General features: G+C 32.7%; 1 protein-coding gene across 1 annotated transcript; it reads left to right on the forward strand.

The window, feature by feature from the left end:
• The first annotated feature begins 4891 nt into the window (after positions 1–4891).
• Positions 4892–15406, forward strand: LOC117121861 (tyrosine-protein kinase receptor Tie-1-like). The gene is made up of 8 exons (XM_033267249.1): positions 4892–5018; positions 7133–7261; positions 7881–8015; positions 8549–8821; positions 9770–10081; positions 14224–14297; positions 14789–15017; positions 15267–15406. Exons 1-8 carry the CDS (start codon positions 4892–4894, stop codon positions 15404–15406), a joined length of 1419 nt encoding a protein of 472 aa, XP_033123140.1.
• Positions 15407–16082: the final 676 nt, after the last annotated feature.

Below are 16082 nucleotides of genomic sequence, written 5' to 3' on the forward strand. Positions count from 1 at the left end.
ATAATATTTATTATTTGATTTTAATAAAATATTGTAAGCAGTAAATATGCATCCAGTGAAATACTGTGAAACAGCCGATTATAATAAAAGAAATTTCATGTGACCTCTATCGACCTCACCGTCATACCTCATGACATAGACCACATGAAATGATCACATGACCTCTGGGCCCATAACCCAGAAGTCCGAAGATCGTAACGTTGCTCTGCAGCTACCATGAAACGAATGCAACAGCTGAATATAAATAAAAGAAATACAATGACAATTTACCTCAAGTGAACAAATTCCATTTTATTTCATGTAACCTCATGTGAACCTCACGTCATACCTCATGACGTAGTTAAACCTGACATAGTTAACATACGGTATAGACATTGATAATAAAATCACACACGGTTGATGTATTGTGGAAACAAATTTTTATTTAAAGGCACCAATATTTTTTTCGTCTTTCGTCTGTCCTGAGGACTTCCTTAATGTGAGGTTTGCCAAAGAAAACCCGGGAATCCAGTATTGGCTGCAAACTATTGCAGTCGAAACAACAAAAGCCAACAGTCCAAACCAAACCAAAGGGTTCAAAGCTCCAGCCCAAGAACAAGTGAACGATATTTGGTGTAACCATGGAAAAAATATCAACGTTAACAGATAATATTCAAAGATGAAATTGTATTGAACATGCAGTCTGGTATAAATATAACTACATGTACACACATTAACACGAATAAGGGGGACAGAAAATGTTTCAGTAAGTTTCAACATCTTCTTTTCTGTTTACTTAAGCGTGTCCACGTCACAAATGGGGTCCTCCTGAGTGTACAGGCGACTGTGAGTACTGCTATAATGGTGGCGTGTGTGATGATAAAACAGGACTTTGTATTTGTGCACCAGGATTTACGGGGCCCTCCTGTGGAACTGGTAGGTAAATGATACGGTAACTTTTAATGCAAGTTGAATAATTAATGAAATCACATTGGATTAAATTGGATTCATTTGGTGTGAACACAAAGGATATCCCACGAAAGTCTGAAAACTTATTTCCAGTAGAGTCTTCTGTTGGTGATTGGGAGACAATCCCCTACTTATTTTTCTGAAGTGTCTGCATTCTTTAACATTGACATTGTCGTTATCATTATTACTGTATTATCATCATTATTATTAAATATTATTATAATTGTTATTGTTGATGTCATTGTAGTTGCTACTGACATCTCAGGCTGCTGTCGTCGTCCTTGGTGTTTTATCATCATCATAATCATCATCATCGTCATCATTATTATCATCATCATCATCATCATTATTATTATTATTATTATAATGCTTCGTTATTTCTGAACTTGTCATATCATTTTTCATAAAGAGTTTAAAAAGAAAGCCAGGGTCAAAATTGCCTAAAAATTATATTTCTCCTCAAATCTTGCATTTTATGTGAAGAAACGTCAAGAAATAATTTGTTATATATTTTGAACCATTAATATTTTTGATTATTTTATGAAATGAGAAATATGACATCTTAAAATATTATCTGTTACATCAAATATTCAGGATGCGGTGGAAATTGGCTTGGATTTGACTGTAGACACAGATGTTCAAGAAGAAATAGAAGTTATGCATGTAGAGGATATCATTTCTGTTTGCCTGTTTACGGATGTAGCTGTGTTACAGGTTTCAGAGGCTTTAACTGTCTCGGAAGTAAGAAAAATTACAGTACAATATAAAAATGTTTTAATATGAAATTCAAAGTTGGATAGGGAATAAAAAAAAAGTATATACAAAAAAATGTTAAATATCTCCTTTTTTTTTTAATCAATCAGTTTTATGAAATGGCTGAGTTTTCCTCCTCTCTCCACAAACTCCACAATTTCATTTGTTATGTCAATATCAGGTAGTTAAAATAGTTTATCTAAAGGTTAATCTAAATTATTTTGTAATTTAATACAAAAATAAAATGTATTTTGTTTTAAAAAATAATAAAAAATAATATAATGTATACAGTATTTAATTTATGATGGTACAAAAAAGAGGGTTTTTTTTTTCTTTGCTTTGTATTGTTAAGTTTCAAATGGTACTTACGTATGTTAGGCTTTTGTGCAATATTCATGTATGTAATATTCATGTATGTAATATTCATGTATGCAATATTCATGTATGTAATATTTGCTTTGTGTATATTGATGTTTTTATTGAGCAAATAATAATGAAAAAAGAAAGAAAAAAAAGGAATTATTGATAAAACTACAGACCTGTTTTTGTTCCAAAATCATTGAGAAAGCTGCTGTAATGAAGTTTCATGCTTACCTTTCTGTACCTTTGGAGTCTGCAAACAGTTCCTCCCATTATACCAGCACAGTATTGCTGAAGGTGTGTACGGACATTGCTGCCGCAGTTACAGGCAACGTGGTGTCATTTTAGTTTGACTTAAATTGTCTGCTGCATTTGATACAATTGAGCACTTGATTCTCAAGCATCTGAATACTTCTTTTGGACTATCGAAACAAGCCTTAAAGTACGGTTTGAATGTTACCTTAACTAGCATATACCCGTGCATGGCATTAAATGAGTGTAAAAAGGTGGTGAGGCATATCATTAAATGTTATGAAAAGTTGAGAAGGCAATCATTGGGGATGTTATGTAGTTACCTTCTCATTTGTTTTTAAAGGACCTCTTTGTAGATAATGTTTTGCGTGAGTGTCTCTGCCAAATAGTCATTGTGAGGAATTGTCCATTTTCTGATAATACATTGAAATTTGGAGTAGTACCCTTTTGCATGTGAAAATGCAACATATACAGTTGGGCATGTCTGAGATAACTGTTTTTTATTGATATTAAAGAAGGTAAATAAGCCTATAACTGACAAAATAGGGCCCAGATAATGTTCTGATGGATTACATAAGAGATGTTAGTAATACATTGAAATTTGGAGTAGTACCCTTTTGCATGTGAAAATGCAACATATACAGTTGGGCATGTCTGAGATAACTGTTTTTTATTGATATTAAAGAAGGTAAATAAGCCTATAACTGACAAAATAGGGCCCAGATAATGTTCTGATGGATTACATAAGAGATGTTAGTAATACATTGAAATTTGGAGTAGTACCCTTTTGCATGTGAAAATGCAACATATACAGTTGGGCATGTCTGAGATAACTGTTTTTTATTGATATTAAAGAAGGTAAATAAGCCTATAACTGACAAAATAGGGCCCAGATAATGTTCTGATGGATTACATAAGAGATGTTAGTAATACATTGAAATTTGGAGTAGTACCCTTTTGCATGTGAAAATGCAACATATACAGTTGGGCATGTCTGAGATAACTGTTTTTTATTGATATTAAAGAAGGTAAATAAGCCTATAACTGACAAAATAGGGCCCAGATAATGTTCTGATGGATTACATAAGAGATGTTAGTAATACATTGAAATTTGGAGTAGTACCCTTTTGCATGTGAAAATGCAACATATACAGTTGGGCATGTCTGAGATAACTGTTTTTTATTGATATTAAAGAAGGTAAATAAGCCTATAACTGACAAAATAGGGCCCAGATAATGTTCTGATGGATTACATAAGAGATGTTAGTAATACATTGAAATTTGGAGTAGTACCCTTTTGCATGTGAAAATGCAACATATACAGTTGGGCATGTCTGAGATAACTGTTTTTTATTGATATTAAAGAAGGTAAATAAGCCTATAACTGACAAAATAGGGCCCAGATAATGTTCTGATGGATTACATAAGAGATGTTAGTAATACATTGAAATTTGGAGTAGTACCCTTTTGCATGTGAAAATGCAACATATACAGTTGGGCATGTCTGAGATAACTGTTTTTTATTGATATTAAAGAAGGTAAATAAGCCTATAACTGACAAAATAGGGCCCAGATAATGTTCTGATGGATTACATAAGAGATGTTAGTAATACATTGAAATTTGGAGTAGTACCCTTTTGCATGTGAAAATGCAACATATACAGTTGGGCATGTCTGAGATAACTGTTTTTTATTGATATTAAAGAAGGTAAATAAGCCTATAACTGACAAAATAGGGCCCAGATAATGTTCTGATGGATTACATAAGAGATGTTAGTAATACATTGAAATTTGGAGTAGTACCCTTTTGCATGTGAAAATGCAACATATACAGTTGGGCATGTCTGAGATAACTGTTTTTTATTGATATTAAAGAAGGTAAATAAGCCTATAACTGACAAAATAGGGCCCAGATAATGTTCTGATGGATTACATAAGAGATGTTAGTAATACATTGAAATTTGGAGTAGTACCCTTTTGCATGTGAAAATGCAACATATACAGTTGGGCATGTCTGAGATAACTGTTTTTTATTGATATTAAAGAAGGTAAATAAGCCTATAACTGACAAAATAGGGCCCAGATAATGTTCTGATGGATTACATAAGAGATGTTAGTAATACATTGAAATTTGGAGTAGTACCCTTTTGCATGTGAAAATGCAACATATACAGTTGGGCATGTCTGAGATAACTGTTTTTTATTGATATTAAAGAAGGTAAATAAGCCTATAACTGACAAAATAGGGCCCAGATAATGTTCTGATGGATTACATAAGAGATGTTAGTAATACATTGAAATTTGGAGTAGTACCCTTTTGCATGTTTTTTTTTTTTTTTTGTATTGTTAAGTTTCAAATGGTACTTACATATGTTAGGCTTTTGTGCAATATTCATGTATGTAATATTCATGTATGTAATATTCACGTATGCAATATTCATGTATGTAATATTTGCTTTGTGTATATTGATGTTTTTATTGAGCAAATAATAATGAAAAAAGAAAGGAGAAAAAAAAAGGAATTATTGATAAAACTACAGACCTGTTTTTGTTCCAAATCACTGAGAAATCTGCTGTAATGAAGTTTCATGCTTACCTTTCTGTACCTTTGGAATCTGCAAACAGTTCTTCCTATTGTACCAGCACAGCATTGCTGAAGGTGTGTACGGACATTGCTGCCGCAGTTACAGGCAACGTGGTGTCATGTTAGTTTGACTTAAATTGTCTGCTGCATTTGATACAGTTGAGCACTTGATTCTCAAGCATCTGAATACTTCTTTTGGACTATCGAAACAAGCCTTAAAGTACGGTTTGAATGTTACCTTAACTAGCATATACCCGTGCACGGTATTAAATGAGTGTGAAAAGGTGGCGAGGCATATCATTAAATGTTATGAAAAGTTGAGAAGGCAATCATTGGGGATGTTATGTAGTTACCTTGTCATTCATTTTTCTAAAGGACCTCTTTGTAGATAATGTTTTGAGTGAGTGTCTCTGCCAAATAGTCATTGTGAGGAATTGTCCATTTTTTGATAATACATTGAAATTTGGAGTAGTACCCTTTTGCATGTGAAAATGCAACATATACAGTTGGGCATGTCTGAGATAACTGTTTTTTATTGATATTAAAGAAGGTAAATAAGCCTATAACTGACAAAATAGGGCCCGGATAATGTTCTGATGGATTTACATAAGAGATGTTAGTAGGTGGAGCTGACTTGACCCTAATCTTCTATGTAATAACGTGTTAACTCTGACATGTTCGTTGTTTGTGTGTTGTGGTGTTGTCTCAATATCCTATGGCTAAGTGGGTGGCACAATGCATATGTCACGACAGTTAAGAGATTTGGAAGTAATCAGCAAGAAAATGTGTAAAATTTGCCAAAATATACATATAGGATGACAAAATCGAGTCCAATGTACGTAGCGAACGTTGGTCCCATTGGTGGTAGCTAAAACATGTGTGAAAATCATAATTGTACTTGAAATACCTTCGGAGATATTTGGTGGACAGATAAAAACAAATGTTATTTTAGTAGTATAGATGATCAATGCAGTTGTGTTTCCATTAAAAATATGTGTTCAGAACCTACTGGGTTCCGTTGTTGGACCATGACTTTTCAGTGTTTAAATATGCCCACTTGAAGATGTCATTAGGCTCCACAGCATTAATTTCCATTTCTATGCCGATGATCATATGCCCTATTTGGATTCCAATCCTACTGATCTCCAGTCTGCTGTAAATCTTCTAAGCAAGAATGGATGACTCATAATAAACTTAAAGTCAGTGACAATAAAACATAATTTTGAGTGTGTGCATCTAAACGACATTTAGAGCTTAATCATATTAAGCTGTGTTCTTTGTCTCTTGGAGGACTTAAACTTTCCTTATTCCATATTTTCACACTTGTTAAGTGGCTTTTCTCGCTTAACTTTCTGCATGTTTTGGAATGAGATTATACCATGTTGTGGTCAGATGCTCCTAATTCTGGCTTCTTGAGTGCCTTTTATATTATATATGACTAAGAAATGCCTGAAATCGTAAACTTTGAAGGCTGATTTCTCAAATATTGTTCTTTAGACAGCTGTATGTTTAAAATCCTGTAACTTCTTAATGAAATATTAGATTTGAATGATTCTTTTACCATTTTAAAGCTCTCATTTTACTTTTTTTAACCTTGTATTACTAACTAAAAATTTATTTTTGCAACAAGTAAATGGTTTGGCTTGTCTTTGCCACATATGTCTTTCACATTACCATTGATCAAATGAACTTGGGAGATTGTTTTTAAGGCCATGATTAATTTCGGCTATTTTATTGCTTGCAACATTTATATTGGCTTTAGGATGGATATAGACAATTGAGATAAATATCTGATTAAATTCTGTTGGAGAAGGGAATAACTTGGTAGTTAGTTTAAAGAACCATTTTAATATAATTCAAATATTTTTATTTTCTTAATAAACCTTTTATTCACTCAATTCTTTACCTAGAAATCGATTTGTATGTATCTGTCGCTATTGCTATCATTGTGTATATTTTGGAATTATCTTGTTCTTGTTTTTCATGTGATTTGAGATTTTCCAAATAAATTCAGTGAGTCATTCGTATACTTGCTGTGGGTTTTTGAGGCGTGACACTTATGCTAGTGCTATGTATGAAATGCACTGTATAAATGTGATAGTGATATTAAGAATAGACATTTAAATGTTCACTAGAATGTGCAACAAACACTGTGTATTGTAACTTTAGATATAAAAGTTTACACATTCTATTACAACTATTATTATATTTATATGATATTATAAATATTGGCAGTTTGTCCAGCAGGAAGATATGGAGCAGGATGTGCAATGCAGTGCCACTGTGCAGGCTCTTGTAACTCGTTAACTGGAAGTTGTCGTGGCAACATTTGTGCAGAAGGGTGGAAAGGATCAAATTGTCAGGGTAATCTTTAAATACACTCTTTGTAGAATGAATGTCAAATTATAATTTGTGAATTAACATTAATAATCAAAACAAGCCCAACCCCGCCCATATCTATACCCACACTCACCTACATAAAAGCACATTAAAATAGCTAGTCATGTTTTTGATTATAGGATAACATTCTTTCTTTTACCATATTAACTGGATAAAATGACTGGTAAATCTGCATAGTGCAGTAATTTGATAATTTTGTAAACAATTTTGTTTGATTTTTGAAGAGCGTATTATTTCCTCCGCCAAGGAGGGTTATGTATTCACCGCTGCCTGTCTTTCTGTTAGCAAGATTATGCAAAATATAATGAATTGATCATAAAATTTAGTGAAATCGATCAATTTTTTACCCTCTAACATAAAAGAAAATAATGGAATTTCCCATACATGGCCTGCTTATTGCTCAGTATTGAGTCACATGTTGGAGGTATGCACTCTATAGAGTGACTGCTCTAGTTTAGCTGTGCCAATCTTTATTTTTTTGTAGATTAATATTTATCGAAATACATAAATATACATATTTATATTTTCAACATTGTGAGCATAATTATATTTTGGAACATTCACTGTCCAATACCTACTGTAGAATGTGAATCTGGATTTTATGGAGAGAACTGCGAGTTGGAATGTAGGTCTACTAAATGTACGTCATGCCAGAGATTGGGGAAGTGTGTGAAGGGATCGTGTTATTCTAATTGGCTTCATCCCTATTGCGAACTTGGTAATAATTTTGAACAGTTTGTTACAAAACTAAAACAATGAAATGCGATACAATAAAAGTTATTTTCTTTTGTTTTCTGAACAACATCATCAAACACAAAGTATACAGTAGGACGAAAATCAAAAGAAATGCAGCAGCCAATATTATGGAACTTAGAAATGTTGTGAAGTTTTCTGTCAGTAAAAGTTATTTGTTTTCTAAATAAAAGTTCACTATTTTCCAAGTAATTTTTAAGTATAAGATGTTTACCTTTATTTAAGATTATATACAATGACAATACAAACATACTCTTTGTTTCAATTTAAGTTTTGCGTTTCTATATTTTTACTAACCATCTTAATAGAGAAGCTTAATTTATTATATTAAACAACGTCATTTGGATGAATAACAGATTTTTAAGCTATAAAGATTATAAAGTAAAATTCATGGTGTTCGTTATAGGTGGCCTATTATAAAACATAAATAGTAATTTGTCATATGTACATATCTGGTATATTACACTACTTACACAATCTTAAATAAAACATTCATAGGGATCCTTAATGCTACATTTCTATCAGCAAATGATGGTTATGTGACAGATGTTTACTGTACAATATTTCATGGTGGTGCGCAAGAGGTTGACGTCATACTTATGGCAACGAAAGATGACATCAGCGAAAATATTACATCATCACAGAAACAAGATAGCCAAGAAATTACGTCATATAAATTCTCAGTCTTGCCTGATATCGATTCGACATACACATGCGTAATATTGAAAGCGAATGAATCGGCACACCTCGCTATTCTTCATGTTATTTTTGGTAAGTGGAATTTTAATGTATAAAAGTAGTTGACTATTTATTGCTTTAAAGCCAGGCTCACACTGCGTTGTACGACTGTCATTTAACCGAGAGTCGATGACTCCACGTCCCTTATCTGTAAGCGCTTAATGACAGGACGCCGTCTGCTATGAGCGGGTAATCATAAAAATGGTCCAATGCGTCGTAGTGTTGTGTTCTAAATGTAATTATATCGATCAACAACTTACGTCAAGCGCAGTGTTTGTCTGGCTTTACTTGATTGGAGTTTATTGGACCTGAAAATAGTTCCTCAACCTATCGATATTTACGTGAGGTTACAATCCTATTGATTGATTATATACAGTACATTTATATACAGTACATTTGCAACACCACTATTAATTTGGGTTGTTATGGAGTGGAGTTGAATGGCTTGGTGGTTAAGATGCTGGGGACATAGGTTCAATTTTTGTCAGTGTTGTAGGATTTTTTATCACGACCAGAACAATTCCACTCCCTAAGCCTCATAATGGGACTTAGTCTCTGTAAAGCATCTTGTGTGTATGCAGTGGCAGATCCAGGAATTTGAAATGGACGGGGCCCAGGGATTGACTTTGGCAGATGGAGGGCTTGAAAATTTATGATTATGTCAACTCTAGAAGGCCGGAAATGGCACTGTCAGACATAAAATTTGAATGCAATTTTTCTTTTTTTTTCCCAATTTTTTCCAATTTTTAAATATTTAGAGGGGCCCAGGGCAGCTAGATGCCCCCACCCCCTCTCCTTGAATCTGCCACTGGTATGTTTGTCTTGTGATGAGATTGCCACTTTGGAGAGTGATTAAGATCATAGTTTTTGATATATCATTAGCCCTGTGCCTGAAGCTGAATAAAAGAAGTATATAAATGTATATATATATATATAATATATGATAATATGTAATTATGACTTTCGTTGAATTTTTAAAAGAATTGCCTTCATACAATGGGAGTCTACAGATTAATATGACTACAAGTTCTACGATAAGTATTAAATGGACTGCGTGGGACAACACTACTGATGAAGGAGACGGACCTGTTATTGGATACATTATTCATCATAGACTTAGCAATGCTGAAACTGATTGGAAACAATCACTAATTCATACTACATTGTCAGGAACTGTTTTCGGGTTGTTGTGGGATACAAATTACACTTTGGCTGTGTCAGCAGTTAGACCAGGTGGAGGTGGCGAAGGTCCAATTGGAATGCAGCGAATCAGTGCAAAAACTCTTTGTGGTAGTAAGTTGTAACTGCAGCACCAAAGTAAAAGTATGTTAAAGCCCCATTCCCGGCAAAATTTCAGTTGTTAAGAAAAATCTAATTTCTGTATAATGTTATAAAGATTTATAAATATAATACGGAATTGCTAGTTTAAATTTAGACATTCCTAAGAATGAAAAAAATGTAAAAAAAGACTAAAAATTGATTTTTTTTTTTGTGTTCCACACAAAAAATAAATGCGGATGAATTTTTTTTTTTTGATTTTGCAATAGGTTGTGAGAAGAAATATTGTAGGCGCCAAAAACATTAGCCTATCCAAAGCTGCTAGGCTAAGCCTAGCCTTACCTCTATTTAGGTTCTGTTATCACACATAAAAACGGCCGACATGATATTTTCCGTTGCTAGTATTGACACTTGTGAATTATAATATTTCATAGGAATTTTTTCAAATTTGTTAAAAAAACTTATTTCGACACTTAAACAAACATATCTCAGTCTAATCGAACGACCTCATTGTGCGAGATGCGAAGTACAAAAACTAATCACATTAGAGAGGGCGCACTTTATTGACTGTATAAAGTATACATAAAAGCGAGAGTATTCCAGTGAATGCGATCTACAACTTCTGAATTTGCCTAGTAACGATGAATTCGTCGAGAAAATGGTAATATTTTATGAGAATAGTCTGTATTTCTAATTTTTTTTATTCTTTTGCGTAAAACTAAAATTCATGCCAATATTTTTCCATGATTTATAATAATTGGAGTAATGCAAAAAAGTCATTTTTAGTGAAATTTTGCCGGGAATGGGGCTTTAAAATAGATAGTTTATATTTTTGAAAGTATTTATGGTACATTTTTTAGCAATCCCAATAATTTAAGTTTCAGAATGTTAATATTAATTTTTAATTGTTATTATTTGATTTGGTTTTTTGCAGAATGTGAAACTGGATTTTTTGGAGAAAACTGTGAAGAGAAATGCACCAAACCATGTATGTGCCACAGATTGACGGGAAAATGTGTGTCATGTTATTCAAATTGGCTTAAACCCAACTGTGAAATCGGTGAGCTATTAAGAGTTTGTTTCAAATATTACACGAGAAAGGGTAATAAGTACGCCCAGCTGTTTTGTTTTGTTTTGTTTGGGTTAAAGATGTACTGTCCCTTTGCAAAAATCAAAAAAAAAAAAATCATAAAAATCATTTTTGAAATTTACTTGCCCATTTTGAATTAACATCAAAATTATCAACTTGAACATAGAAATTAGTGTATTTAAAAAATGTTTACCCATAAAAACCATCATTTTACAGCGAAAAAATGATAGAAATACTTCCAGTCACTGGAAGTGTTTTATTATCTTTATTATAATTATCCAGTTCAAAAATCAGGGAACACATTTTTTAAATTTAGTAATTTCTATTCTCAAGTTTGTAATTTGTATGTTACTGCCAAATGAGCAAGTTAATTTAAAAATTATTTTTTATGATTTTGGTCATTTTTAAGGGACAGTACATCTTTATGTACCGTGGATTTTAGGTGGCTGTAAATCTAGAGACATACTATTACTAAAATATTTCTGATCTTATGTCCTGCAGACACATACTGTATATTTTCCTACGACAGAAATAAAGCTTGTCTTCAAAATTTTATGATCATCTAGGCGTGCTACTGTACTAGGTCTTTGGCCCAGTAATCAGGATCAGCAATTCCTCCAAGGCCTTGCCTATGTTTTCGTTTTGTATAAATGTTGGACATTTCTTCAATTAGGTGGCTCATCCATGATGTTGATATGACATTTTACCCAACGTGCACACACGTTAGGTAGAAGTTTTACTCTTGCTAATAATAATAATAATAATAATGTTATATTTATATAGCGCATATTGCATATTGCCCCTATGTGCTTTACAAAGAAATAATATAGGAGAAAAAAAGAAAATGCAAATAACAATAAAAGAATAACAATAAAATAAAATAAAAATAATAATCATAATAACAATGAGACTAAACTACTCCTATTTCTTAAATTAATTAATGGTTGGCCGTTGACTCTGAGGAGCTTATCCGCCCTTTGTTCAGCTATTGGTTTTTCTTGCTGCTGGGTGACCATAAACACTGTCCCCTCAGCAGCCACTAAGCTTAACTACTCTTAAATACAGTATGTTACTCTTAACTACAATTAGTTAAACTATCCCCCGCCGGACACCATCCTGGTATTTAGCAGTTTCAGGGCCATTTTATCAACCATAACATAAGTCAGAATTATTCCTCAGTATAAATTTGCTACACATTACGCAGTAGCTTCTTAAAATGTGGAAGATGTACGACATCCAGAATTTGCCAGAGTGACTACAAGAAGCGGAAAGCAGAACCGTCTGGTAAAGGACCTTGCGCATTAAAATGAAATTAAGTTTGCCAAGTGAAAAACAGGCTTTACAATTTCTTGGTAGTTTGAGGATGATTCTAATACTGGTATATAATCTTCATAGTATTTTTTAAAAATGTTGTTTATGATAGTCAAGCTATACTTAATATTATATACTGTTTTTTTTTTGTTTTTTTTTTCAGGGATCGTTAATACTACATTTTCACCAGCAAATAATGGTCACATGACAGATGTTACTTGTGAGGTATTCCATGGTGGTGCAGATGCTGTTTACTCCTTTGTTATGGTAACAAAACATGATGTAACATTGAACATTACAGCAGTGATACAAGAAACACAAGAGAGCCAGCAAATTACATCATATAATTTCTCTGTAATATCTGATATTGATTCGACATACACATGTGTAATTCTACATGCAAATGAATATGCACAAAGCATTATCCTTCCTGATATATTTCGTAAGTGATATTTTGATTTTTAACATTTTATTTATTTACTCCATTCACTAAAACAAGACAAACTAGAGGGCACTAGGAGAGTGCATACCTCTGCCCACATCATAATTCTCCTCAGTATAAATTTCCCCTGCATATTGTCCCCATAAAAAAAATAATGAAAAAAAAAAGAAAAAAGTTGACTCCTTGAGATTTGAACCTGTCTGGTAGTGTGGGGAACACTCTTCTAACCACTACACCAAATTGTTTTCCAAGTATCTCTTTGAAATTAATGGTCATGATGTTTGTTTACAGTTTACGGGCAATCTAGTATAAGCACAAGTTTCCACCTATACGGCATAAATTATACAATTTTTTCGATCATTGTGTCCTTGACATTTGACCCTTCAAAATTTAGTCACTTCCAGATATTTGGTAAAGAAACATTGTGGCCAAGTTTGACAAATTTCTAAAAAAAAACTGCTTGAAAAATTCGGTTTTTTTTTTATTGTGACCTTGACCTTAAACCCTTTAACATTTAAATACTTTGAGAACTTTGGTCATGGAACATTGTGACTAAGTTTGACAAGTTTATGATTAAAATTATGGGCTGTAGACAAATAAGTTTTAAAAAAATAGTTTTTCGTTGATTGTGATGATCGTTAGTTAATGGAAAACATGACAATTTTGCGTGTAAAATAAGATCGACTTTAGAAGTTATTCAATGAGGGAAAGTCGACTTAGGAAAGTGTAACTGTGTAAAATCATGTATATTCATATTTCAGCTCCAACTACCCAGAATGTTTATATGAGCAATGGAAAGCAGATATGATGATAATAATGACTTTCGTTGAATTGTTAACAGAATTGCCTTCATACACCGGGAGTCTGCAGATTGATGTTATTACAAGTTCTACGATAAGTATTAACTGGACTGCGTGGGACAATACAGACGATGGAGATGGGCCTGTTATTGGATACATTATTCATCATAGATTTAGCAATGCCGAGACTGATGACTGGAAAAAATCACTAATTCATACTACATTGTCAGGAACTGTTTTCGGGTTGTTGTGGGATACAAATTACACTTTGGCTGTGTCAGCAGTTAGACCTGGTGGTGGCGGTGAAGGTCCTGTTGGAATGCAGCGAATCAGTGCAAAAACTCTTTGTGGTAGTAAGTTGTAAATGCAACGCTAAAGTTAAAAAATGTTAAAGCTCTAAATAGATGAAGGAAATAAAAATTTATATAAAAGGCTGATTTAGGCCTACAAAGACGTTTTATCTATATCCTACATTGAGTGATTGTTTATTGTTTTCACAATTGACATTTTGTAGAACCAAGTGCAGTTCACAACATGACCCATGACATCATCGAAACAGATCCACAGGGTATACTAGTTAAATGGACAGTAAGTTTTGTGTGAAATTACATTATACACATTTTTACGTAATTATATTAATAAAACTAATATAATGAAATGCTTTAATGACCCTTCTCTAATAGGCTTTTTATCAAAATGTTCAGTTTGTATTGTGGTGTAGTGTAGGTCTAAGTTGCCATTGTCTAACATCTGCTTAAGGAAAACATACGTATTACGTTTTCCGCTGATACTTGTTATAGTATTTTATTATTTTTATATGTCATATTTTTAATTTATGTATTTGTACTTTTCAGTGGGTGGCCACGTCAGTAAAGCATTAATGTTCTCCTAGAGTGTCCAGTACGCATAAAATAGTAAAACCAACATAAAATTGTCCTGAACTAGAAATACTTGCCAGAAACCAGATCTAACCAGATTAAACAGCATTGAGTATTTCTTTCTGGTAAATAAAAGTATCGGAGTCAATTATAGTAATGTTTTCTTTAAACATGTACCAGTATTGTATTTTTAATGAAAAGGAAATTGAGATGGATGCAGAGACACTAAAATGCTTCAACTCTACATATTTCTATACTGTGTACCTGAAATTAAGTAACGATGAAGGAGTTGGTAATGTGGTTTACCAGGGCATTGATACTAAAACAGCGATATACAACATAGATGTTGATGCTACTTACGTCATTTCGATAACTGTTTCTAATGAAGACAGCGAAGGCGAATTCTTTGAAAGTCATCTTGTAAATCATGGTACGTACCTCCTAATGATCATTCATTATTGTACGATAACTTAATATGAAAGTATAGAAATTGGGAGTGATATTTTTTGTATAATGGAGCAATTTTTTAGCAATCCAAATAGTTTAAGTTTCAGAATGTTAAATTCAATCTTTGGCATTTTATATTTGATTTATTTTATCAAGAAATTTCTTAAGAAGTGTCCGAAAAAGTGTTGTCTACTGTCTATTCTTTTTTTATTTTTTTAAATTCTTTTTGTAGAATGTGAAACTGGATATTTTGGAGAAAACTGTGAAGAGAAATGCAGTAAACCATGTACGTGTCACAGATTGACAGGAAACTGTGTGTCGTGTTATTCTAATTGGATTGAACCTAACTGCGAAATTGGTGAGCTATTCTAAGAGTTTGTCTCAAATATAATACTGAGCAATGGTAATAAAGTAGACCCAGCCTTGTTTGGCTTATATTGTAAGTTTTTTTTTAAATCGGATATGAATCTAGAGACATCCAATAATAAATAACTCCGAACTTGATATCCCACAGACACCTATATTTGTGGCAAAGACAAGCCAAACCAGTCACTCGTCGCAAAAATCGATTTTGAGTTATTAAAAGGATTAAAGTGTAAAATAGGAGCTATAAAATGGTAAAAAATCATTCAAATCTGACATTTCCTTATGAGGTTACAAGCATTTAAACATACAGCTGTTTAAAGAACAATATATGAGAAATCAGCCTTCAAAATTTATGATTTCAGGCATTTCTCATGCAGAAACTATTACAAAATCATTAAAAAGTGTTGTTTTAACATTGTAATTGGGAAAAATAACAGCACAGCATGATGTATAGATACATAAACCTAAGTTTAGTGAAATAAAATTGATTTTTAAAAATTTTACATTCTAGCATGTTTTTGCTATTTTCTCTGAAACACAATTTGCGACGAGTGACTGGTTTAGCTTGTCTTTGCCACATTTTCTTACTGCAGAAAAAAATCTTGTCAAAGTGTTGTGATCATCTAGGTGTGCTATTGTACTAGGTCTTTAGCCTATAGTAATCAGTATCATCACCTACCCT

Source organism: Anneissia japonica, unplaced genomic scaffold, assembly GCF_011630105.1.
Source record: "Anneissia japonica isolate Jap-2015-1 unplaced genomic scaffold, ASM1163010v1 scaffold2392_len1475705_cov187, whole genome shotgun sequence".
Taxonomy (NCBI): Eukaryota; Metazoa; Echinodermata; class Crinoidea; order Comatulida; family Comatulidae; genus Anneissia; species Anneissia japonica.